We start from the raw sequence: 26,092 nt of genomic DNA on the forward strand, positions 1-26,092 counted from the left end.
GAGGCAAGCTCACCTCAATGCGGCCTCGTTTTGCCGCACATGTGCCTGGGGGGGGGGGGAGCAGGACCCCCTAGGGAATGGCACAAAGGTGTAGGCAGCTGGGACAGCTGCAGTGGCTAATTTGGCAGCACGTGCTGAAATGCAGGCTGCTATTTCTGAGCCATGGGATTCTACCCCCACACTCTTGCCTTTGGGGAAAGGACCCTGCTGGTGGCAGGGGCAGGGAGGGGCTCATGAAGATGCCACTCGGGAATCTTTCTCCTCAGACCAAGAGGCTATTTCCATAGGGTTTGTGCTTCTCCATCATGAGGCTTATTTAGCCAGGAAGGAGTTAGGGGCAAAGAGACCCTTGCCTAGGAATTCCCAAGATGGATGCAGCTGTGTCGGCAGTTACTAAAAATACGACCATTCCGGTAAAGGGAGTGGCGGCTCTCAAGGATGTCCAGGATAGTGCTTCATCTTTAAGTCTCTGTTCGCCCAAGGTTTATTGGGGTTTGTTAAGGTAGACATCTTGACTTGGGTACAGGTCAATACTGAGGGACAGCAATGGCACTCTCTGTTATGTAGCAGTGCCTCAAAGATTTGTTCTCTGCCTCCATCTGCTGGTAGGGGTGCATAAACCCACTCATCTGGACTGATCCGTGGTACTTCAGGAACGAAAATTAGTAGGAAGAACCAATTTTCCTATCCCCCTCTTCACATATTAATGTCTGTTGCTAGTATACAGTTTTCTACTTTTTATTATCTACAAGCATTTCTGTTGTAGTCCTTTTTCAACTTGGAATTGGGAACTGATGGTATGTCTACAGCACTTTGTGTTTATACAGGGTAAAGATTAACTTTGAATTCTTCAGGTTTCAATTAAAGCAATTTTTCCATGTTATTTCTTAAACCTGTAGGTATTAAAACAAGAGAATGCCTTAGAAATGACACAACGAGACCTTGACCAGACAAATGAAGAGCTTGACAGACTCAATACAAGCCATATGGAGGAGAGAGCTCAACTTATCCATGACCTTCAAAGATGCGAGAGAGAAATTGATAATCTCAAAGAAATACTACTTGAAAAAGAGAATGAAATCTCCACTGTTTCTAGAAACATGACCGAGTATTCTGAACAGATTCTGGTTTTGAAACAGCAGGTCCAGTACAAAGAGGAAGAAGTGAGAGAAATGGAAGATGCCTTAGCCAAGTCTGAGAAAGAGAGCCACTTACTGAGAGAAGCACAGTCATCAGATATAAAAGATGCAAGCAGCATGATTTCTGCCCTCTCTGAAAAAATTAATATGATGGAATTGGAACTGAACAAAACAACAGACCAAAAAAATGCTAGCGCCAAAGAAGCCGTAGAGCTAATTAGGCAAATCACTGAGAACAATGTGACAATTAAGGAGCTTCGTTCTGAAATTCAGACACACACAGTCACCCACAATAACCATGTCGCAGAATGTAAATCGCAGATTTCTCTACTGAAAGGGCAGGTTAATATATTGACAGAGAAGCTTAAAGATGCTGAATCAAAACACAGGCAGGAGACTGAGAGCCTGCAGTCCCAGCTGGATGAAAACAACTCTGCTAAAGAGAAACTTACCAGTTTGCTGGAGGAGAGAGAAAACAAAGAGAAGACCTTTGAGAAAGAACTGAAATCTGTGAAGGAGCAATACAACAAGTTAATTGCTGAAGCAGCTAAAAAAGATGAAGATTTGGATAAAATATCCAAACAACTAACAGAGCACTCAAAGGAGAGAGAAATGATCAAAACGGCACTCCAGGAAAAAACAGAGTTGGCCAAGTCACTGGAGGAACAGCTCCAGTTGGCTCAGCAACAGAATGAAGAAAGAAAACTGAAATTAACTGGAAAACTCAAAGCCAAAGTGAAAGAAAACATTGAACTCCAAAAACAACTTGATGAAAATAATGAAAAAGTTGGTAAGTTAGAAGCCGAGAAGGAAGAGCTTGCTTTAACTAAGAAACACCTACAGAGTCTCCTCAAAGAGAAAGAAGTTTGTCTGGCAGATCAAATGAAAATAGCTGAGGATATGAGTGAAAGCATACATGATTTGGGCAACCAGAAGCAACAAGTAGTCACTGAAAATGAACATTTGTCAAAACAACTGAAAATAAAAGAGAGTGAAATTTTGACCCTACGCCAAAGTGTTTCAGAGCTAGGGAACAAGCTCTCTGTTAATGAAGAGCAAGTTTTGCATTGTCAGTCAGTAATTTCTGGGCTCACCTGTGATAAAAACGAATTGATAGGCAAGGTTAAAGAAATGTCTGTAGGTTTAGAACAGAAAGAAACTTCAGTCACATGGGAATTGATGGAGAAGATAAAGGAATGTAATGTTTTAAATCAACAGCTCTCTGAAAGTACAGAAACAATACAGCAGTTGCAAGGAGAGATATGTTCTTTGAAAGTTCAGTTGAAGGAAGCTAATGATGGATTGCTAGAAAAAGAAGATAATCTCAATAATAAACTTGCTGAATGTAGCACATTGCTTGAACAGCTTGGCCGAAATAGAGCTGAAGTAGAAGTCTTGCAGAATCGGATTGAAGAACTAACTTCCAGTCTCGAAGGACAAAGCAAGTCTTTGCAAGAAAAAAGCACACAGGTGAATGTTTTACATAAAGAAGTGGAAGAGAATAAAAACCACATTGCCAGACTGGAGAAGGAAGGACACAGTCAGAGAGATGAAAGCATGAAGCTGCTGCAGTTGGTGGGAGATAGGGATTCTGCTTTAAAAAGTCAAGGAATAGAGCTCGAGAATCTACATCAGCAGATTGATAAGAGAATCGAGTCAAGTGCATTGTTAAGTAGTCAACTGGAAATGATTAATAAAGAGTTAAGTATGTTAAAATCTGAAAAAGAAGAGGTTTCCATTGCATTAAATAGAAAATCGAATGAATCTGATAGTCTTCTTTCACAAGTTACACTGTACCAGTCTGAAAATGCATCACTGACGCAAGAAGCACATGCACTGAACATGCAGATAGGACAACTGAGAGCAGATATTGAAACGGCCAACGCTTCTGAGACTAAAAAGGCAAGCGAAATTGTTGCCTTGAATTCTCATTTGTCTCAGGAGCGACATACCATTCTAGCTCTGAAAGATCAAATTGACACACTGATGGCCGAAAACCAAAAACTGCAAAGTAGTTTTGTAGAAAAAGAAGCTGCTCTTGGTCAGAAAGAAACTGCTGTTGCTGAGAAAGAGGCACTGATTCAGAAAATTAAGGAGAATAAATTGGAAAGGGAAGATTTGCAGAATCAGGTACAGAGTTTTGTTTCTGAGATTAGTCAGCTTAAAAAAGCAATACACAGTAAAGAAAATGAACTAAAAAATCAAGCTGTGGAATTAAAATTGTTTAAAGATAAGAGTGAGGAGTCTGTTTTGCTTAAGGTTCAGCTTTCTGAGAATATGGAAGTAATTTCTGACCTTCATAGTCAGCTTAAAACTTTGAGAGCAAAAATAGATGAGTTAAATCAATTAAGTAATGCAAAAGATGAGGCTTTAAAACATAAGGTAGATGATTATGTTAATCTGAAGAAACAGTTTTCGGACCTGCAAGAGAATTGTGGTGAGCAGCAGGGACAGTTAGCAGCTTTGATTTCTGAAACAGGTCAGTTGAAAAAAGCTGTGCTAGAAAAGGAGTCTGCTTTGAAAAATACTGTAATATCCAACGAAGAGCTGAAGTTAATGCTTAAAGATAGAGAGACCACATGTGAGGCCTTGAGGCAAAAAGTTATGAACCTTGAAGAGGTGACATTAACCCTGAAAAAAGAGCTAAATGATCGGTTAAGAGATTTAAGTGAGATGCGGCTCTTTATAAGAGAAAAAGAAGCATTGCTGCTAGAAAAAACAAACCTCCTAAAGAATCTAAATGATAAAGCGAATAAAAACGAATTATTTCAGTCCCAGTTAGAAGAGAAGGCGCTCTTAGTTTCTCAGCTTCAGGACCAAATGCACAGCATGAACTTTGAATTGCAAAAGTCTGAAGAACTCGGGCAGGCAAAAGAAAATGCATTCCTGTGTTTGCAAGAAAAACTTAAAATGGAACAAGAGCAAAGAAATGAACTAAGCACAACTCTTCGAGAGAAAGAAGACTATGTTGGTAAGCTTCTTAATTCTTTGAAGAAGAAAGATGGCCTTATACATCTCCTAGAAAGCAATATTCATGCACTTACCAATGAGATGGGGCTTGGTGAGGCACTAGATAATGATGTAGCACTGAAAAATATTGCGAATGTAATAAGGGAAAGAAACAAAACTGTTGCTGCTGGTCAACTGACCATTAATTCATTAACAACTGAATTAGAGTCTATAAAACTAGAGCACCAGAAAGCTATGGACCAAATTAATATATGGCAGCAGAAGGAAGGAACTCTGCAAGCTCTTCAGGAGATGTGCGCTGACCAGTCTCAAAAAATTGAGAATCTGAAGGCAGAACAAAATAATCTAAATTCTAAGATGTCGCAAGAAATTCACGAAAAAGCAGTCTTGTTAGAAAATCTTCAGGTACAAATTAATTCCGTCATTCAGGAGAAAGCGTGCGTGCAAGAAGAGAGGAACAAACTGATTGTGGAAAAAGAAGAACTTCTAACTATATATCAGAGCCAATTAAACCAAAAATCAGCAGAGCTTCAGGACCTTCATAAAGAGCTAGAACATGCCTTAAAAGACTCAGCGTTGCAAGCAGAAACAATCAGATTGCAGATGAACAGAGAAAAAGACCAGCTACAAATGCAGGTTAGTGTGCGGGCTGAAGAACTATCTGGATTCAAAGGGAAAACCGAAATGCTAGAGCAAAGTCTGCTTGAGTCAGAAAGAGAGCTCAGTAGTGTTTCTCAGCAAAAGGCCATTCTTAGTGAACAGATGAGCAGATTAGAAAGTGAAATGGTATTGAAAATTGGTACAATCCAGTCTTTGCAGCAAGATCTGGATCTTCTAGAGGAGCAGTTAAGTGAAAATGTATCCGTGTTGCTTGGTAATAGACATTTAGATGAGAAAGATGCAAAGATTTCACAGGCTAATCCAGAATTAGCATGTTGTAAAGATAGATCAGAGAAACTCTCATACATTATGTCTGTAATTGAAAGTAAAGAGATGGAAATAGCGGAATTAAGACAGATGCTTTCTAAACAAGATAAGTACATTGATGATATCTCAAAAGATAAGACACAAAGTATGATGTCATTTGAGAAAGAGAAAGAGTTGTTGCAAAGTAACATTGAAAAGGTTGAAAACCAACACCAGTCAGAAGTAGAATGTTTGTTAAAAGATGTAGCATCTGTTAAAGAGGCATTAAAGCAGCAGCAGTTTCTCTTGGAAGAAAAAGAGGAAATGTTAGAAGGTAAAAAGAAGCACCTTAGTTTGCAACAGGAGCAGTTGGATAAGTTAGAAAATGAACTGAAAATCTGTCTTAAGAAGCTTGAGGTTGAGGGTAAAAAGGTATTAGATTTGCAGGAAGAAGTTGGAAAAAAAGAATTCTTGTTAGAGAGCCTAACTTCACAGACCAATCAGCAGAAGGATTTAGTTGCTGTACTGAGCCACCAGCTCAAGGAAAAAGATGTTTCTGTTACACAGGTTATGGAATCCATGTCTAATCAAATGGTAAAATTTTCAGATGAGAAAAATGTGTTGATTAGCCAAATTCAGTGCTTAGAATCTGTGCAAAATAGCTCTCTAGCTGATGTAGCTGACGTGACTCAGAAACTGGTGGAGTGTAAGAGGCAGTTGGAGCATCATCAGGTCATGTTAGCTGAAAAAGACACAACAATCAGTGAGTTGGTAAATGCAAAGGATCAGATGCAGTTCCAGGTTGAGAAACTAAGCAAAGAAAAGGACAATATGAAGAGAAAACTTCAAGCTGCCCTGCTAGTAAGAAAGGACTTAATGAAAAAAGTTGAAAGTGGACAAGATGAAATAGAAAAAGAACATAAAAAAGCAGAGGACTTAATGAAGAGAGTTGACGAGTTAACATGTCAGACGAATTCTGTTGAAACATGCAACAAAGAACTTGAGTATCATCTTGAACTACTGAAGCAACAGCTACTAGAAAAAGACAGTGATGTGAATAGTATGAACGAAACACTTTCTGAGAGAGAAGCCCTTCTGGAGCAACTTGAGAAGAGTGTTAAAGAGTTAAGGGACAGTATTGTCCATAAAGAAGTTGAATTGCTTGAGTATTTAAAATCTGTCCAGGAAAAAGATTCCCTGCTTGACCATGTACAATCCATGTTAAGTGAGAAGGAAAGGGCATTTGGAGAAGAACGTTCCCAACTCCTTTTGCATCTAGAAAATCTTAAAGCAGATATTGTTAAACAGCAGGATAATTTGCATGGTCAATCAGTGGAACAGCAGTTTTCTGCTAGGGACACCTGTAGTAGTGATAAAATTCTCTACAATGAAAGTAATCAATTAAACATGTTAGAGAGAGAGAGTGAAGCTTTGCAAAAAAGAAATGAAGCTACACTTTCAGAAGGGAAGGAAACCATTAAGCAACCTCAGAAAGAAAACAATCTTGATAAACTTTTAGCAAAGCTTACAGAACAAACCAAAGATCTTGATTTCCTGAAGAAGACGCACAGTGAACTGAAGGATGAATACACAAATAAGTGTAATGAATTTGACTATAACCAGTTGCTGATATCCTCGTTGCAGAAAGAGTTACAGACTTATGAGGTGGGTCTCCTTGAAAAAGAAAAAATTGTGAACCAGTGCAAGTTGGAAATGGAGGAACAAAAAGGCAGAATTGAAGCCATGGAACAGGAATTGGAAAACGGCAAAGCCTGTGAAAAGAGAGTGGCTGAAATAAGCTCTGAAATGCTAATGAAAGATGCAGAGTTGGAAAAATTAAATGGTGAATATGTAAAGCTTCTGAGGGAAACAAAAACATGGCAGGATGATTTCTATCAACTGTCTGTTGACCTTGCTGAGAAAACAGAAGAGACCATTAAGTTGAAAAATTCCTTGAATGAACTTGAACAGAAGTCTAAAACAGATAAAGATGCCATGTTAACTGAAATAGATGAACTACAGAAAAAAGTTGAAATATCTGAAATGGAAGCTGAATGTATCAGAAGTAGGTTGGAGCAAATGAATAATGAAAAGGAAACCTATTCACAAACACATGAGGAAGAACACAAGAACAATCAGAAGAAAATTGAAGACCTACAAGAAGCTCTGCAGCTAGCAATCAAACAGATTTCAGAAAAAAATGAGATTGCAGCACTATATTCTCTTAAAGAGCAAAGCAACACACTTGAGGAGAGAGAAATTCTGCAATTGCAGAAGAGTTTGAAAGAAGCCCAGGAAGATGTAAAACATTTTAGAACAACTTGTGAAGGTCTCAAAAAAGAAAAAGAAGAAACTGCTAGTGTCTTAGAACAATTAAATGTAGAAATATTTAATTTAAAAGCACATGTAAGTAACTGCAAAGAAAATGAAAACTTATTACACAAGGTAAGTATCACACAGACAGAAAAGTGTACCACAGAAATTGGGCTATTGTATCAGGAAGCTAAAGAAAGTTATAGTGATCTGGAAGAATTGCATTTAATTTCTGATATCAGAGTGCTACAAGAGAATCCACGTAAAGACAACAATATGCAGTCATTGCAAAATGAGTTTTCCGGAAGAGAAAAGCACGTAGAAGCTGTGGAACATCAGACCCAGCAGCAAACGGAAACGGTTCAAGAATTGGAAACAAACAGCACCCAGCAGCCAGGTATGAAGAATGCAGAGGGGAACTCGAAAGAGCTGCTCCAGAGAAAGCGTCAGGCTGCTCTACTTTCCCGCAAAGAAGTTCTGAAAGCAAACAGGTCCCTGAAGGAAAGGATCGATTGCCTGCTCTTGGAAAATGGTGAATTGGCAATCAAAGCTTCCACCCTGGAGCAGAGTTTATCCGAATTATGTAAAGAGAGAGAAAATATTACAATCTCTTTATCTCGAGAGAAGGAACACCTTGCTTCAGAAAGAGAGAGACTTTCAACAGACAATGAAAACTTAACTGCTGCATGTGAGAGCCTCAAGTCTACCATGGAGACCATAGTTGAGGAGAAAGAAGCCTTTTCTTTCCAGTTGAATTCCTTAAAAGATTCCCAGACAGTTGAACTATCAGGCTGGAAAGCTAAACACACTGAATTAAATAAAGAGTATGAATCACTTTTGCAAGCCTATGAAAATATCAGTAATGAAATAGGCAAAATGAGGCAAATTATTGAGCTAGCCAGAAGAGAGAAACAAGACCTAATTCATCAGTTCCGAGAAATTGAATTGGAAAAGCAGGAGTCCGATAAGCAAATTCGAAAAGTGAATCATGAAAATGAAGATTTAAAGGGCAAGCTAAGACAATTGGCAGAATCAAGGCAAGAAGAAATTAATGAATTAAATACTGAAGTAGAAAGACTTACCAGTGTATTAAAGTCAACCACTGAAGAACAGATTTTTGTTGGTCGGTTATCTCAGCAGAATAGTCAGTTAGAAGAAGAAAATAACAAGTTAAAAGAAACGTCTGAAACTCTAAAAATGTCTTTGCACCAGAATCAGAATGAAAATGAGAGACTTCGAAATGACATCCATGTAATTAAATATGCTTTGGGAGAACTTCAGGTCCAGATGGACTCTTACCAGTCTGATATGCACTCTAGACACAGTGAAGTAGTTGGTGAAAAAGAAACCTTATTATATCAGGTTAATTTGTTAAACAATGAAATTGCAGAAAAGGCGAAAAATGTAACTGCCATGGAGCAGGAGAGAGATGAAATTTTGGAAAAACTCAAAGTAGGTAAAGAGTCTTTAGAGCATCAGAATGGCTTGCTTTCCAAATTAGAACTTGAAGTAAGAGGTCTTAAACAAGAAATCATTAGCCTGAGTGAAAAAGTTAAGATTTTAGAGGATGACAAGTGTCTCTTACAAGAAGAGCTTGAAAATGTTCAAGAAACTTCTTGTAAAATAAAATATGAAAGAGAACTCTTACAGACAGAGCTGCTTAATAATAAAAAGGTGACTGATCATTTATCAGATGAACTGAAGGCCGCACAAATGCAACACAACTTCTTGGCACAGCAGTTTGAAGGCATAAAGGCAGAAAAATGCATTATGATTAGAGAAAAGGAAGAGCAGCATTTGCAGCTTGTAAGAGAATTTGAGGAGAAAGTGAAATCTGCTTATAGAGGTAACCGTGGGGCAAAAAGCAATTCCAAAGAGCTGCAAGATCTTCTGAAGGAAAAGCAGCGAGAAATCAGTCAACTGCAAAAGGATTCTATACAATTTCAAGAACTGATTCTAGACTTGGAAAGATCTCTGAAGCTATCACAGTCTAAAAGCAAAGAAATTGAAAAGGATTTGAATAGTACAGCAGAAAAGCTTGATAAGTCGAACACAGAAGTACACATTCTTAATGAGAAACTTTATTCTCATAACATTTTGATGGAAGAGACAAAAAACGAAATGTCTCTGCTTACCGCAGAAAATGTAAGCTTGAAAAGAGAAATCAAGAAGAGAGAAGATGATTTGAAAGGGCAAAAGAGAAACCATGAAAAAGATATAGAATGCAGACTTCAGGATCTAAGAATAATCAGTGAAAAAGAATTGATGAATCTTCAGGAGAGACATGATGCCCTTCAGAGAGAAAAGGACAGAGGAGCTGAAGAACTTCATCAAATGCAAAATCAAATTATTATTAAAGACTTGCAAAACAAAACCCTTCAGGGAGATTTAAATACAAGTTTGGCCAGGTTAGCAGCTTTCACTCAGTGTATGTCATCTCTTCAAAATGACAGGGACAGAGTTATTGATGAAATGAAAAAGTGGGAAATTCAATTTAAAGATGCTATTGAAAATAAAGAAAAACAGGTAGAAGAAAGTCAGCAGAAAATACTATATTTACAAGAAGAGATCAAGAACAAAGTAAGTCAACTTCAGGAATTAGAAATGAAGTGCTCTGTGTTGGAAAGAGCTAATAAAGAAATTAGTATGCAGAAAAGCCATAAAGATACAGCACACTTAAATGAGCTAACCAGTGTAAAGGAAACCAACTTTACTCTTTTAAGCAGATTGGAAGAGTTGGAAATGACTCTTCAGTCTAAAGAGAACATGTTGCAAACTCTGTATTCGGAAAACCGTTCTCTTAAAGTTCAGATAGCTGATAAGACTGATGTAGCAAAACAGGTTAAAATACTAGAGAACATTATTGCACAAAAAGAGGAGGAATTCCATCAGGTTATGTCAGAAAAGGAAAAGCTGGGCGCAGATTTAGAAAAGCAGGTTAGCATTTCTCAGCAAATGAAATTAATGTTGAAGGGCAAAGATACAGAGATTTCAATGCTCCTTTCTTCAAAAGATGGAGAAATTTCTGGATATCTAGCACTGATTCAGAGCCAACACACGAAGCAGACGGAAGAGTATGAAAAGAAGTTAAGTGCTTTGCAGACTGAAAAGGAACAGTCAGGTGAAAGTTGTCGAAATATGGCAAACGAATTAAGAATTCTCCAGGGAAAAGTTGACAGAGCAGTCAGAGACAAAAATGAAACTGCAAATGAAATTGATGCTTTCAGAAAATCAATGTCCTCACTTCAGGCTGACAGAGATCACATCTTCTCTGATTTCAAACATCTGGAACAGCGCCATCAAATAGTTTTAAGCCAAAAAAACAACATAATAGTTGACAGTGCTGGTGAAAACACCGCCTTAAAAGAAGACTTAAGGAATCTTTTGAACCAAGTAGATGACCTTCACGCAGAAACAGCCATGCTAAGAGCACAGCTCATAAGGTACAGAGAGGACCTAAACCAAGTGTTGTCTCTGAAAGATCACCAGTTGAAAGAACTGCTGAAACAGAAGTTAGATCACATTAAGAATCTCGAGCAAGAAAAGTGCGAGCTCCAAAAACAAAAGAAAGAAGTTCAAAAGATTAGTGCAGCACAAAAGCAGACCTTGGATGGCTTAGAGCTTGAGAATGGAAAATTAAAATCTAAGATTAATGACTTGGAAGTGCTAATTGCTACTCTTAACAAAGTGACATTAATTTCCGAATCTAAAGAAGCGTTTCAAGGAGGTATTAAAGAATTAATTTTCAAAATGAAACACTTGGAAGAACTCGAAAGCAAGCTCCCAGAAGTTGAAAAAGTAGCTCATGAGAAGGCAAAAGAACTGGAGGGCAAATTTGGTAAGGATATGTTGACTTTAGAAGAGCTGGGAAATGAGAGGAACCCAGATGAAGACCAGGCTGAAAAAGGGCTATTAGATCTTCAGCTTCAAAATAAAACCCTCCTGTTTCAAATTGAGTCGTTTGGCAAAGCAATGGCTGCTTTACAAGATGATAGAGAGAGATTAATAGAGGACTTCAAGGTTCTACAGAGCAGATACGCTTCAGAACTTAGGTCTGAAAAAATACGAGGGGACGACCTTGAAACTGAGCTGAACAGGTTTAAATCAAGACTCTCAACTCAGCTGACAAAAACATCAGTGTGGAATCTGACACTTACTACTGCTGATGACCAAGTCACTGAGGACCAGCTTGTTGGTGAAATTGAGAGCATGTGCAAGACACTTGCCGATAGAGACCTTGAGGTTGCCAGGTTGTCTTCCGAGTGCAGGAACTACGCTCAGCAGATTGATGCATTTTCCAAAGCCATGGCAAGTCTTCAAGATGACAGAGGGAGGTTACTGCAGCACTTGAAGAAACTACAGATAGTCCATGAAACAAAACAGGGGATATCTCCAGTTACCGGAGCATCTGACACTGGCGGACTCAGTTCTGTTAAGAGTGATTTGGAACAGCTTCAAACTGATGAAGAGAAACAGGTAAGTGTCAGTCATAGTGTGTTTCAGGTAGGTCGTATTGCATTCATGCAACATTAAAGAAAAGCTGTTTTATTTTCCATTTTGAATTCAGATAAAATGGAAAGGACTAGTTTCAACATTTTTTTTAAGCTAGGTTTTAATAGGATTCCATTTAACTATTAATTATCTCTTTATTCGTTTTATCCTACACAAGGTTTTGTGCTTTCTTTATAAGCATGTTGATGCTAATGAATACATAGGGACCTTCTCTTTCAGCTTTTATGTTCTTTTCTCTGGGAATTTCAACTTTATAACCAAAAAAAAAAAGTCAAAGAAAAAATGACTTTTCCACTTAATTTTATCCTGTCTGTTATAACAGTCATTTTTCCACAGATTTTTTTTTTTGTTATAATATTGAAATTCCCCAGGAAAATAAAAACTGAAAATAGTCCTTATGGATAAACCTACTTCAGAAGATAAACATGGATATGCAACTACTAAATGGCTTTTTATTTTAGGTGAAAGATACTTCCGACCTCACAACTCCAAAGGTAAACAATCTGGGAAAAGCCCTTCAGCAGGCAAAAACTTCCCAAGAGCAGACAGAGCAAGAGGTCTCATCATATCAGAGTGAGATGGCAGAATTAAGGTAAGAATTGTAATAAAAACTGAGTTACGACCTCTCCTTTATGAAGTAATGGTAGAAAACCTCACTGACTTCGTAATTACAGTCTGGCCTTTTTAAAATATATTGCTCCTCTGTATCCTTGTGCTGGCTGCTCAGTTGCTCCTGTGTTCAGGCTCTGATTGCACTGGTAACACGAGCAGTATGTTCAGCACTTCCCTGTCTGTCCGTCCCCCCAACTAAGACTTTGAGGCGAGAGCAACCAATGTGTAAGCCCCCACTTCATTACCCTTCATCAGTAGATCAAACTTTTGGATACCTTGTTGGTTCAGATTGTGTTATTATAAAACTAGTCCTGTTTGGTGCGGTCATATCCAAAGAAGTGATCTGTGTGATCTACAGAGCTCTTGTACATCTTCCATCTTTGAATAATTGCCGAACATATGGATAGGCATAGTTTAATGGGACAAAGCCAATATGGATTTAGCCAAGGGAAGTCTTGCCTCACTAATCTGCCTCATTTTTTTTTGAGGGCCTAAATAAACATGGGGATAAAGGTGAGCCAGCTGGTTATAGTGTGTCTGGATCCAGAAAGCATTTGACAAAGCCCCTCATGAGAGACTTCTTAGGAAATTTAAAAAGTCTTGGGATAGGAGACAGTGTCCTATTGTGGATTGCAAATTGGTTAAAAGAAAACAGAGTAGGACTTAATAATAAATTTTTCTAATGGAGAAAGGTGAATAATGGAGTGCCCCAGGGATCGAGTGAGGTGATCAAATTTGCCAATGACACAAAATTATTAAAAGTGCTCTTTTCTGAGTGAAAGACAGTTTTGCTTCAGCTAGAAGCAGGGACAGCTAGTCAAAGATCCTGAGAGGTGAATTATTGGCCCGCTTTAATACATACAGGTATTTTCATGCATCTGTTTCTCTAAGCACAGGCTTGTGAAAGTAAGCAGGTAGCTATTGCGAGAATGCATTTATAAGGGAAGTGGAGGATAATGCAGTAAAAGGATCTGATGCTGGTGTAGAAATGTTCACATTAGACTTTTTTCATGCTTTTATCTGATGAATTGTAGCAATCAGATATTCTAAGTTGCTAATCTTTGTACTTAGAACTGCAAAGAACTTGCTCATGATAGAGTCTCGAGCACTGCGAGACCAGTTCAGTGTGGCCATGGCTGAAAAGGACCGTCAGATAGCAGATCTGCAGAAGTTACAACAAGGAATGATAACCAAGGAAATATCATTCATTAGTAATATTAATGAAGACAGGGTAAATATCTCTTTTTCTCTCTCTCTCTCTCTCTCTCTAAATATATATATTTTACTACTGAGATTTATTGATTCAGTTCATTTGAAGAATAATAAAATACTACTTTGGAATGATTTAGAGAGCACAGAATACCTCAGGTCAGATTTACCAGAACTTTCCTTGCAGATCTGTGCCTTTGGGTCTAGCATGTTTTGAGTGCACTCCCAGTTTTTACAAGTGTGGGGGCCACACTTGTAAAAACTGGGTTGACCAGCGTTAAAATTACCTAAAATAAGAGAAGTAGTAGGGAATGTATTCCATTATTTAAAATGTTTTCAAAATAGAATCAATTGAATTTTAAAAGTACTTGAGTTCATTGTATGAACTTTCTTTGAAAACTTCTTGCAAATAAAGTTGTCGATTTTATTGAAGTTAAGTGAAATCTCACCGGAACACATAAAACAATATTTACATTAACCTAAGCTCCCCCTCTCCCCCCACATTATTATGCCAAGGCATTGGAAGATTCCTGTCGTAGCCAATGTCCATCTCATTTATTAGCAGAAATGCATTTCTGATTGCCCACATTTTTGCCTGGACTATTCTTCAGTTATCTGAAACTGGGGTACATTCTGTAACTGGGGTCCATCATAACCAGAGCATTCTTTAACATTCTCACCCATGATCACTCTTCAGCTATTCCTTAGTTGGAATGGTGGAACTTAGATCTGAAATAATAAGCAGCACAGCATCATGATTTACTTTCTCGCAGGAGATGTGACTGGCAAAAGGGTTCACAAGCTAAGCACTTGTTTTTCCTTTCGAGAATGGCAAATCAGAATCATGTAAATGGTGTATGGATTTTCCGTTCACTTATTTTCTGTCCTGTATTATTGTTTTAAAAAGATTTTCTTGTTTAGCTTCTCTTACAGACCTATTAAATATTCCTCAATTCCCTTTGTAATGATGACGTAACTTGCCTTCCTTTAAATCATTTGTAATCTGTTTGGAGCGGCTGCCCAGCCATGAAAAGTGGAATTGAAATTCAAAATTAAATGAAATCTTGAATCAGTGAGGCTTAGATTTTCAAAGCATACAGTACTACTAAAATGGAATCCTTTCAGGCACGGCATTCGACAGAGGAAAACAACGTGCTCGCCACTCAGCTAAAGGCTTTGTCCCAGACACTAAGAGACACCCAGCTACGTTATAGTGAACTGCAAAATCGCTACTACAGACTGGAGAGGGAATACCAGGCTGGCAGAGTGCAGGTGAGCAAGGAATGTCAGAACATGTAACCTTAAAGTAAGTTATGCTCAATCACTCATAACCTACTTTCGGATTTCAGAAACTGTAGTGGAATTCAGGGACAACAAACAAGCTGGGAGACTTTTTTCATTGGACTTAATTCATCTGTGATTAGCTTCCGAGAGTTTATCTTCTCTTCACCAGATCAGTGAAACCGAGACATAACTCTCAAAAGCTTGTCACAGATGTATTAAGTTACTCCAGTAAAATCCATTTATCCAAGAGGACTAACACAGCAACCACAATTCTTTGCTGAAGAAATTGTAGTAAAATTGTCTGTTAGTCTGTTCTTTACCTTCTAAACAAAAAAATAATAGCAATTATGTCAGTATAGGAGGCAGGAGGGTTTCCGTTTATAAAGAAATTTAGAGTAAGCTGAATAGGTTTTCATAAGAATAGACAGATGATTATGATATGAAAGAAATGTCGCTTTAAATCCCAAGTTAACATAACTTCTTTTTAGGATGAATTGAGAGCAGAGGTTCCTCCAGGAGCCCCACAGGAAAAAGCAAGTGTGGTTGTGGAAATGCACAGTATGGAGCTGAGTGACCAGTGGAAGAGGTCAGTATATATTGGATTTGCATTTGTTTACTTTTGTAGTTCACAGAATCAAGCAGGTAGATTTTTTCTTTCTCTAAGGCTAGTCTTATGAATCAGTTTCTTATTCAAGTGCTTGTGGGGAAGTAGCAATCTGGAATATTGTCCATTTTAATTGGAATTCCAGATGGAAAGCTGCACGACTAACATCTGGATGATAACGAGAACATCCGGTTATGTATTTTTGACTTTGTGTATGTAGTGAAGTAAAATGGCGATAACTGCCAGACTGTTATATGCCGTATTGTACAGTATCCTAATTAAATTATACCTCTTGTGAGCAACCAACTTAACTTGTGAAGCAAAAGAGTTGGAGCAGATTTTCATTTTAAATTATATTAATGGAAGCTTTTCTTTGGTTATTCTGTCTTTGGATACAAAATGTATTTAAAAGTTACTTGCTTTTACCATAGATATTTGGAGATTGAGCAGCAATATGACTCGGCTCAACAAGAGCTGAACCAACTGGCAGGAAGACTGTCGGAAGAAAGAGCGAGAAGGGAGACTGCAGAAGAGAATCTAAGGCTGGCCGAAGAGCAAAATAAAAGGTAGCTTGGCTGTAATTCATGGAAGAATGTGGATTCTCTGTAAATCATCATTTCTGAAGAAAGAGCATGGGATTTTAAGGAAACGACAATCCAATCATGTATTCTTTAATTATTATTATTATAATGTTAAGTTCCCCTGTACATACTCGGATCAGTCCAGACTCCTGGATTTTGCCTCCCCTCCAGCAGATGGTGTCAGTAAAACGTTCTCTGTCCACCTGCAGGCCCTCAGTATTTCTCTATCTCCAGCAGACGGTGGAGGAGGAAAGCCAGGCCCTCCCAGGCTGCGGGGGCCCCTGAAGAGCACATTTCCAAATTGCAAACTCAAGTTTGCGGATTGTTGAAACAGGTACCTAAGATCTGGGATTACTTGCAAGTTCTTGTGTCTATGGCTTCCACCTTGGAGTTGGTTCCATGGGCATTTGCTCATATAAGGCCTTTGCAGTCGGCTTTACTATCCCGCTGGGACCCGTTGTCGGAGCAATTTAATCTGCCACTTCTACTTAAGGAGTTTGCCAGGTCCAGAGTCTCATGGTGGCTCCTCCCAGACAAGTTGAGATGAGGTGTGGACCTATAGAACCTGGTCTGAATGATCATCACCGCCGATGCCAGTCTCTCTCTGGATGGAGAGCGGTTTGTCAGGACCAGTCCGTTCAGGTGCAGTAGTCGGCGGAAGAAGCCTTGTGGTCCATCAATCGCTTAGAGACGAGAGCCGTACGTTTAGCTCTACAGGCGTTTATGCCCTTGGTGCGGGGGAAGCCGGTGAGAGTTTTGTCAGATAATGCGACAACAGTGGCTTACATCAACCAACAGGGTGGCACCAAGAGTCGGGCTGTGGCTCAGGAAGCCCGGGATCTAATCAGCTGGGCAGAGCAACATCTAGCGCTGTTGGCCTCTCACATAGTGGTCACGGACATTGTGCAAGTGGATTTTCTGAGCCAACAACAGCTGGACCCCAGAGAATGGGAGCTATCAGAGGTAGCGATGTGCCTCATCTGCAGATGGGGCACTCTGTGCATGGATCTAATGGCAACTTCCCGCAATGCCAAGGCTCTGCGGTTCTTCAGTCAAAGGAGGGAATGAGGAGCAGAAGGGATAGATGCCTTGGCCGGACATCCTTCTGTATGTGTTTCTGCCTTGGCCGCTGGTGGGCAAGGTCTTGTGATGCATAGAGGTCCATCCAGGCGTCGTGATCCTCATCACGCCAGAGTGGCCACGGTGCCCATGGTTTGCAGACTTGGTCAACCTAGCAGTGGATGGGGTCGTTGCGGCTAGCTCATCTACCGAATCATCTGCATCAAGGCCCCATATTTTCAGATCAGGCAGCTCATTTGTGGCTTGGCTTTTGAGAGGGAGTGATTGAGGAATAAGGGTTATTCAGGAGGGGTCATCGCTACTGTCTTCCAGTCTAGGAAGACTTCCATCTCCTTGGTGTATGTGAGGGTATGGAGAGTTTTTGAGGCCTGGTGTTCAGAGCAAGGGATGGATCCTATGCAAGCCTCAGTGGCACATATTGTGGCCTTCCTGCAAAATGGTTTGGTAAAGGGTTATCCTTTAATTCCCTCAGGGTTCAGGTGATGGCTTTGGGCTAGGTTTGAGGGGCATCTTTAGCTGCACATCCAGATGTGCGTTTTCTCCGGGGAGCAAAGCATTTGCGTCCTCTGGTTTGGAAGCCTTGTCCTTCCTGGAGCCTTATTGTAGTCCTTAAGAGCTTGTGTGTGGCTCCTTTCGAACCTCTGAAACAAGCTACTATGAAAGATCTCACTTTGAAGATGGGTTTTTTTTTAGTGGCAATTTGTTCAGCTTGCCGGATCTCGGAGCTTGTTAGGTAGGGAGTCTTTTTTGAGATTTTCGGATTTGGGAGTCTCCTGGATGATGGTTCCTTCCTTTCTGCTGAAGATGGTGCCGTCATTCCACTTAAATCAGTCAGTGGAGCTCCCATCCTACGGCGCCTCAGGCAAAAAAGAGTCCTGTGACATTTGGAAGTCATAAACAGCTTTTGCTTGTCGAATCATCTTTTTGTGCTATGGAGTGGTGCCAAAAAAAAGGTCATAAGGCATCAAGAGCCACAATTGCACGGTGGTTGAAAGAGGATAGTAGCTCCGTATATATCTATCAGGGTTGCCCTGTCCCAGAGGGACTAAGAGTTCATTCTACCCGTTCTCAGGTGGCCTCCTGGGCTGAGTGTCAGCAAGTTTAGCTGCAGGAGATCTGTAGGGCGGCCACTTGAAAATCATTGCACACTTTCGCCAGGCGTTACTGTTTAGATGTCCAGGCTCCAGAGGCCATTGGCATTGGTGAAAGCGTGCTTCGAGCAGGACTCTCACAGTCCCACCCTATTTGAGGAAGCTTTGGTACATCCCAGGAGTCTGGACTGAGCTGGGTACATATAGGGAAAGGAAAATTGGTTCTTACCTGCTAGTTTTCATTCCTGTAGTACCACAGATCAGTCCAGAGTCCCGCCCATTGGAGGAAAGGGAAATTTGGAGAGTCCGCTTGATCTGTTTTTGAAGAATGGCACAGGTTTTGTTAGTCCTACACAAGATTTTGTGTGAGCGCGGTTTTCTGTTCCAGGTTTCCGCTTCCCACTCCTCGTTCAGGGGATGTTAGTTATGGTGTTGGTATTTGGATTTTGGCTTGGGTACTGGTTAATACTGAGGGACTGCAGATGGCACCTCGTGTTATACTGCAATGTCAGTAAAACTTTCTCTGTCTCCATCTGCTGGAGGGGAGGCAAAACCCAGGAGTCTGGACTGATCTGTGGTACTACAGAAACGAAAATTAGCAGGTAAGACCCAATTTTCCTTTTTTTTTTTTTTTACTTGGTATTTTATTTTGTATTAGTTGACAGGGCCATTGTGTACTGATAATAAAACATGTAAAATAATATTATTTGGTCTGTATTACTATGTTTATCACTGCCTTGGTTGGTTGTTCAGAAGAGTGGATTATAAATGTAAATATGTTTGTTCCTTTTTTTTAGACTTGAAGCAAGTAGCTTTCATTCTGTTCCTAGAGATTATGACTATTCTGTACAGGTGGAGTCAGATGATGAACGGGAGGCTTTGATCATAGATCCCAGTGAGCATCTTGTCAAGCGCAAGGTGAGTATCGGGCCTGTGGAAGTTCCCGTTCATTCCTCTGCCATTTTTCGTATTTAAAGGAGTTACGTGTATAACTGTAACATACTGTCGTAGTAGTTTTTCAAAAGCCCATTTATTCGAGTTAAAGTGCATTTACACTTGTAAAACCCAATTTTAAGCATGTAAATGCTTTTTAAAATCAGACCCTTTTGCTTTTGTTGTGTTTTTTTTTTTTTTATTAAACTTAATAAAGGTTAATAAACATAAGTTGTTTAGTATATGGAATCTAAGATGTACAGAATGTTTTGTTTGTATTTCCATAACTGCATTTAATATAGAAACTGAAGTACACCACAAAAATGAGGTTTAATTAGAACCCTTTGAAGGTCCTACGTGTTCAGTTTCTGCTGATTTTTGTATACTTATTTCTGATGACCTCTGGCTCCTCTTCCCCATGCCACTGGAAACATTTTTTGCATGTCCCTACCGTTAGAACTGGGCTACAGCGCGGAGTAGCTTGGACCGCACTGGGGCGGGCATCGAGATCTCATCCCTGTCGTTCTGTCTTGCGTGCAGATGAAAGGCGGTGCCCTCTCCCTCCGAAGATGGTTGCGAGGTCGAAGTCTTTACTGTTCCAAGCTGCTGACTTCCAGAGCTAAATCCCGTTATTTGTTCCTCACGTACCTGGTGACACTACACGTTGTTGTGATCATGTGCCTGTCTGGCATTCTTTAGATGCGTTGCATTGAAATCCATGTATTTTTCTCACATAATGGTTATGTGCCACAAGACACTTCACAAGCTGCTGTTGAACTCTGCACTGGTTATGGTTGTACATATTCTTACGGAAGTGTGTGATATTAAATGCTGACTTGTTCTAAAACAAATGGAATATTATATTTGCTAAAAAGAAGATATTCCCAGTATACACTGTAAAGAAATTGCTGCTTTTAAGATGTGTAATATTGTTTTGGAGTCCATAATGATAGACTACTTCTGAATGGGATGTAAATGGAGTTTTTTTTCTATATAAAATTTTATTTTAAAAGGTTAAACTATATAAATTTAAAAAAATATATATATTCACCAGTTACTGTTATCAGTTTCTTGATTGTAGCAAGAAGCTTTAAAGAGTGCAATAAAGGAGAAAAAGATTGAGCAGCTGTGGATTTTATTTGTATTAAAGTTTCTGTGCTTTGAGCCACTCCCAGAATATTCATGCAATGCCTGACAACTCCTTTCCTATTAAAAATCCACTGTAGAAAAAATACCTCTGGGGAGAGGGATTAAGAATTAGAGGTTAAGGAGACAGGATTGTAGCAAGAAGAATGCTTTTATTTTGAGCCTTGGTGTTTTCTTCTCTCCGTGGGGCCAGGACCTCACAGTTCGTTTGTGAAAGTCAGTAGGATCAGGCCGCACTCAAGAGCTGAATTAGCTAGAGCATTATGAGAGCTTGGTGCAGTGCCAACTTGAGGTTTTCCAATTCTGTTGGCAGTGGAAGCTATCTGACAATGGTGGAAAATGAGGACACGTATTCCAATTAATATAAAACCAAAAAGAGACCAATCGGCCATTTACCAGCACTGGGGCATGAAAGAAATTTGAAGAAATGTTATCGGAAACAAAGTATGTGCTATAGGGTCAATCCCTTGTCTCCTGCCCACAATGAGCTTCAAACAGACTTCAGATATCAGCACTAGTTCTCAAAACATTTACCATTTTCTTCAAGAGAACTCTCCTAAATTATAACTATTATGATTCACTTTATCAAAACTTATAAGTATTAAAAACTGATATTTTTTCTTGGTAAACTTATATAGACAATCAGTGCGCTCTGCTTATGCTGCCTTTTCATATTCTACAAATAACCAGTGCTTCTTGCTCTTGCTGTACAATATGGCCACTGTTTTGTCAATCTGCCTGCCTTCTGCGAGGGTCTGAAAATCTCAGCATTCTATAAAACAAAAAACAATATGTCAAAACTCAACCATCACGACTAAAAATAAACATAAGCACTAAACCTGCCCGTGTATTTACAGCCTTTATCTAATTTTCCAAATATGGTGGTGCACTCGGCATCAGCGTCTAAAACCCCGAAGCATTTAAATAGAGTGGGAGCCAATCACAATCAAAAGTTGTCAACCAATCAAAATGCATGGTTACAAAACCATAGTCTGTAATGGTTACAAGGCCTGACCAGTACCTTTCCCTATCATGTCTCCAACCCAATAACTATCAAAGGTACTTGGCCAATCAGACTTTTTGGCCTCAAATCCTGAACCACTCTTAATATCAAAAACAACTAAAGGAGCCCAATCTACACTCTCTCTCTTTATTGAGTCCCCCAGACTGGATCAAACAGAGGCTATAGATCCACTTTTGTTCAAGACCCTATAAGTGTGTATTTAAATCTCCGCGCTGATGTCTATATGGTTGTGCAATAGCCGCAAAGTGCAGATCATTAAAACTGTGACCCATAGTCATAAAATGTTCTGTCAGTGGGATATCAACTATACCTCGTGTGATTGAGCTCCGATGTTCGATCATCCACGTTTTAAGCATATAAGAACATACCATAAGGCTTGCCATATTGGGTAAGAGCAAGGGTCCAAGCTCAGTAACCTGTTTCCAGCAGGGGTCAAGCCAAATCACAAGTACCTGGCACAATCCCAAGGGGGTTAGATAGATACCAAGCATAAACAAGAATAAGCAGTGGATTTCTGCAACTCTAATAACTGTTAATGGACTTTTCCTTAAGGAACTTGGCCAAAACCTTTTTAAGCTATACCACATCCTCTGGCAACTATATCCAGAGTTTAATTATGCATTGAGTACAAAAATGTTTTCTTTAGTTTAAATGTATTACCCAGTAACTTCATTGTGTCTCCCCTGGTCTTTCTACTTTTCAACAGAGTAAACAACTGATTAACGTTTACTCGTTCCATTCCACTCATGATTTTATAGACCTCTATCATATCTCCCCTCAGCTGTCTCTTCTCCAAGCTGAAGAGTCCTAACCTCTTTAGCCTATCCTCATAGGGGAGCTGTTCCATCCCCTTGTATCATCTTGGTCGCCCTTCTCTGTACCTTTTCTAATTCTGCTATCTCTTTCTTGAGATGTGGGGACCAGAACTGCACACAATACTCAAGATGAGGTTGCACCATGGAGCGATACAGAGGCATTAGGATATTCTCTGTTTTATTCTCCATTCCTTTCCTAATAATCCCGAGCATTCTGCTTGCTTTCTTGGCTGCTGCTGCACACTGAGCTGGAGATTTCAATGTATTTTCAACGATGACACCTTGATCCTTTTCCTGAGTGGTGTCTCCTAATGTGGAATCTTGCATTTTTTAGCTATAATTTGGGTTTCTCTTCCCTAAGTGCATCACTTTGCACTTGTCTACATTAAATTGTGTTTGCCATTTGATTGCCCAGTCTCCCAGGTTTGCAATGTCCTCTTGCAATTTCTCACAATCCTCTTGTGATTTGACGACTTTGAATAATTTTATGACATTGGCAAATTTGATCACATCACATTGTTCCCATTTTCAGGTCATCTATAAATATATTTATGTTTAAATCTGTTTATTGTAAAAGTAAAAACAGTATAACAAGCAGAAGCCAAGGTGTGTGGCCTCTGCACACCTTGGCTATCTATAAATATATTTAAGAAGCAGCGGTGCCAGAACAGATCCCTGGGGCCCTCCACTATTCACCTTTTTCCATTGGGAAAATTTACCATTTAGCCCTACTCTGTTTTCTATCTTTTAACCAGTTGACAATCCACAATAGGACACTGCTACCTATCCCATGACTTTCTATTTTCCTAAAAAGTCTCTCATGAGGGACTTTGTTAAATGCTTTCTGGAAAACCAGATACACTATATCAACTGGCTCACCTTTATACACATGTTTATTTACATCCTCAAAAAAAAATAGCAAATTTGTGAGGCAAGACTTCCTTGCCTAAATCCATGTTAGTTTTGTCCCATTAAACTATACTTATCTATATGTTCAGCATTTTTGTTCTTTATGATAGTTTCTACCATTTTGCCTGGCACAGATGTCAGACTCACTAATCTGTAATTTTCTGGATCACCCCTTGGTAACACTCCAGTCTTCAGGTACCATAGATGATATTATTGATAGTTTAAAAATTTCCAATAGCAGGTCTGCAATTTCATTTCTCAGTTCTGTCAGCACTCTAGGATGTATACCATCTGGTCCAGGTGATTTGCTACTCTTTAGTTTGCCAATTTTCCCTAGTACATCTTCCAGGTTCACTGTGATTTGTTTTAGTTCCTCTGAATCATCACATTTGAATATAATTTCTGGCATGGGTATATCTCTTACATCTTTATCAGTGAATACTGAAGCAAACAATTCATTTAGTCTCTCTGCTATGCCTTTGTCACCCCTAAGTACTCCTTTTACCCTTTGATCATCTAATGGTCCAACTGACTCTCTCGAGGGCTTTTTACCTTGAAAGCATGTTTAGTTTTTCCAGTGCTTACCAGCTTAACACTCAGTTAGAAGAACTTGACACAACTTCATCCATTGAGATCCAAGGAATTCTTAGGAAAATGAAACCTTCCTCTCACCCTTCAGATCACATCCCAGCCAAACTACTACTATCAATTCCAGAATCTATCTCCAAAACCTTGGCAGATATCATAAATTGCTCCCTTACACAAGGATTCTACCCTGACAACCTCAAACTTGCCTCACTCAAACCCCTGCTCAAAAAACCAAATCTCGACCCAAACGATTCTAACAACTTTAGACCGATAGCCAACCTCCCATTCATAGCCAAGATAATGGAAAAATTGGTAAACTCACGACTCTCAAACTACATTGAAGATAATAACCTTCTATTCCCATCACAATACGGATTCCGTAAAACTTTAAGCACAGAAGCCCTCCTCATCTCTATGACTGACCACATCATCCTAGGCTTAGACAAAGGACAAGCCTTCCTTCTGATACTACTTGACCTCTCGTCTGCATTTGATACGGTCAATCACTCCCTTCTCATCAACCAACTATCAGCCATAGGTATCTCAGGCACTGCCCTATCATGGTTCAGAACCTTCCTCAGCAACAGAGGATATAAGGTTAAGATTCATAATAAAGAATCCTCTCTTCACCCCGCGTCAGTAGGAGTCCCTCAGGGCTCATCCCTGTCTCCTACCTTGTTCAACATTTATCTGTTACCCTTATGTAAACTTCTCACCGACCTCAATCTCAAACACTTCCTCTATGCAGACGATATCCAGGTCTTGATCCCCATCGAAGAGTCATTCGCAAAAACTCTGTCTCACTGGGAAACCTGCCTCCAAAATATCAAACAGCTTCTCACAAGTCTCAACCTGATACTAAATTCATCAAAAACGGAACTTCTACTCATCACACCAGAAAACAGCTCCCTCACACTCACCCATCCTACCGTACCAAATACTACACAAGTAAGAGACCTAGGAGTTCTAATTGACAATCACCTAAACCTGAAAGCCAACATCAACAAAACCACCAGAGACTGCTTTTATAAGCTCCAAGTGCTGAAAAGAATACGACCTCTCTTCCACACACATGACTTTAGAACGATTCTACAATCAATCATTTTCGCAAAGCTGGACTATTGTAACACCATCATGCTAGGTCTCCCCTCATCACACACCAAACCATTGCAAATGGTCCAAAATGCCTCCGCCCGTATACTCACTAACACCAGGAGAAGAGAACACATAACCCCTATCCTGATGGACCTTCATTGGCTGCCCATACACTTCAGAATAATCTACAAGGCCATTCTCACCATTTTCAAAAACATCCATCAATTAGCTCCAATCGATCTCCATATCCCCCTCCGATTACACCACTCTACAAGACCGACAAGAGATGCTTACAAAGGTTCACTTCAAGTACCTCCAGCCAAAACTACCAGACACATCACGCTTAGAGATCGGGCATTCTCCACAGCCGGTCCAACTTTATGGAACTCCATTCCCCCGGATCTTAGAATGGAACCCAGCATCTCAACATTCAAGAAAAAACTCAAGACGTGGCTGTTCACGCAGGCATTTCCTAACTCCAACATTATTTAATCTCCCATCAATCAACACGCTTCGCTAGTAATAACGTTAATAAATGTTATTTATTCAATGCTATCTATACTTATATATAATTATCTGATCTTCATTTTCCTTCTCACTCCAAGTTATTGATTTCCTTGTTATATGTAACTGCTTTTTCTGCACTATTGTTCAAATTGTAAAGTTTTATTATTATTACACCCCTGTTTCTTGTGAACCAGCATGATGGGACTATCGTCCTGAATGTTGGTATATAAAAAAACTTAAATAAATAAAATAAAATAACATGGGCACCATATCACGTATGCAGCGCCCACTGATTGGCAAGTAGACCGGAATCTGTAAACGAACCTGTGTAAGCTATCAATGGGTAACCTAGAACCTGAAAAAAATTGTAAACACTGAACAAGCACTGCACAGAAAGTGTCATTGATGTTAACTCTTTTCTCACAAATAAAGTTGGAGTGAACGACTATATTTGAGATGTTCCAACCATGGCTTAAAGCAAATAAAGGTGGTTCTTCAAATGTTGAAAATAATTGCAAGAGCGGCCAGTTGACCACTGAATCTGATAAATAAAAGGTGAATAAGGGGAAACACACACGGGGATGGTCATTAACAGATTTCTTGCTTGGTTGTAAAAGTACTTCCTGGTTTGCCCATCATGTTCGCTTATATGCTTTACGGATGACTTTGCCAGGATACCCCCGCTGTTCAAAATAGGCACACATCTCCCTAGCTCTGATCTTATATTCATGAGCAGTGGAACAAAGGCGTCTTAAACTCAAAAACTGACCCTGC

General features: G+C 39.5%; 1 protein-coding gene across 1 annotated transcript in view; it reads left to right on the plus strand.

Moving 5' to 3' along the window:
- The window catches only part of LOC115079248 (golgin subfamily B member 1-like), a 60,615-nt gene extending 40,259 nt beyond the window's left edge, over positions 1-20,356 (plus strand). Inside the window, exons 21-28 of the mRNA XM_029582572.1 lie at positions 900-11,804; positions 12,302-12,432; positions 13,524-13,683; positions 14,787-14,933; positions 15,434-15,531; positions 15,981-16,115; positions 19,099-19,219; positions 19,775-20,356. Coding sequence (XP_029438432.1) covers positions 900-11,804; positions 12,302-12,432; positions 13,524-13,683; positions 14,787-14,933; positions 15,434-15,531; positions 15,981-16,115; positions 19,099-19,219; positions 19,775-19,933 — 11,856 coding nt within the window. The 3' untranslated portion in view covers positions 19,934-20,356. The remainder of the gene's footprint in view (positions 1-899; positions 11,805-12,301; positions 12,433-13,523; positions 13,684-14,786; positions 14,934-15,433; positions 15,532-15,980; positions 16,116-19,098; positions 19,220-19,774) is intronic.
- The last annotated feature ends 5,736 nt before the right edge of the window (positions 20,357-26,092 follow it).

Source organism: Rhinatrema bivittatum, chromosome 17 (genome assembly GCF_901001135.1).
Source record: "Rhinatrema bivittatum chromosome 17, aRhiBiv1.1, whole genome shotgun sequence".
NCBI lineage: Eukaryota > Metazoa > Chordata > Amphibia > Gymnophiona > Rhinatrematidae > Rhinatrema > Rhinatrema bivittatum.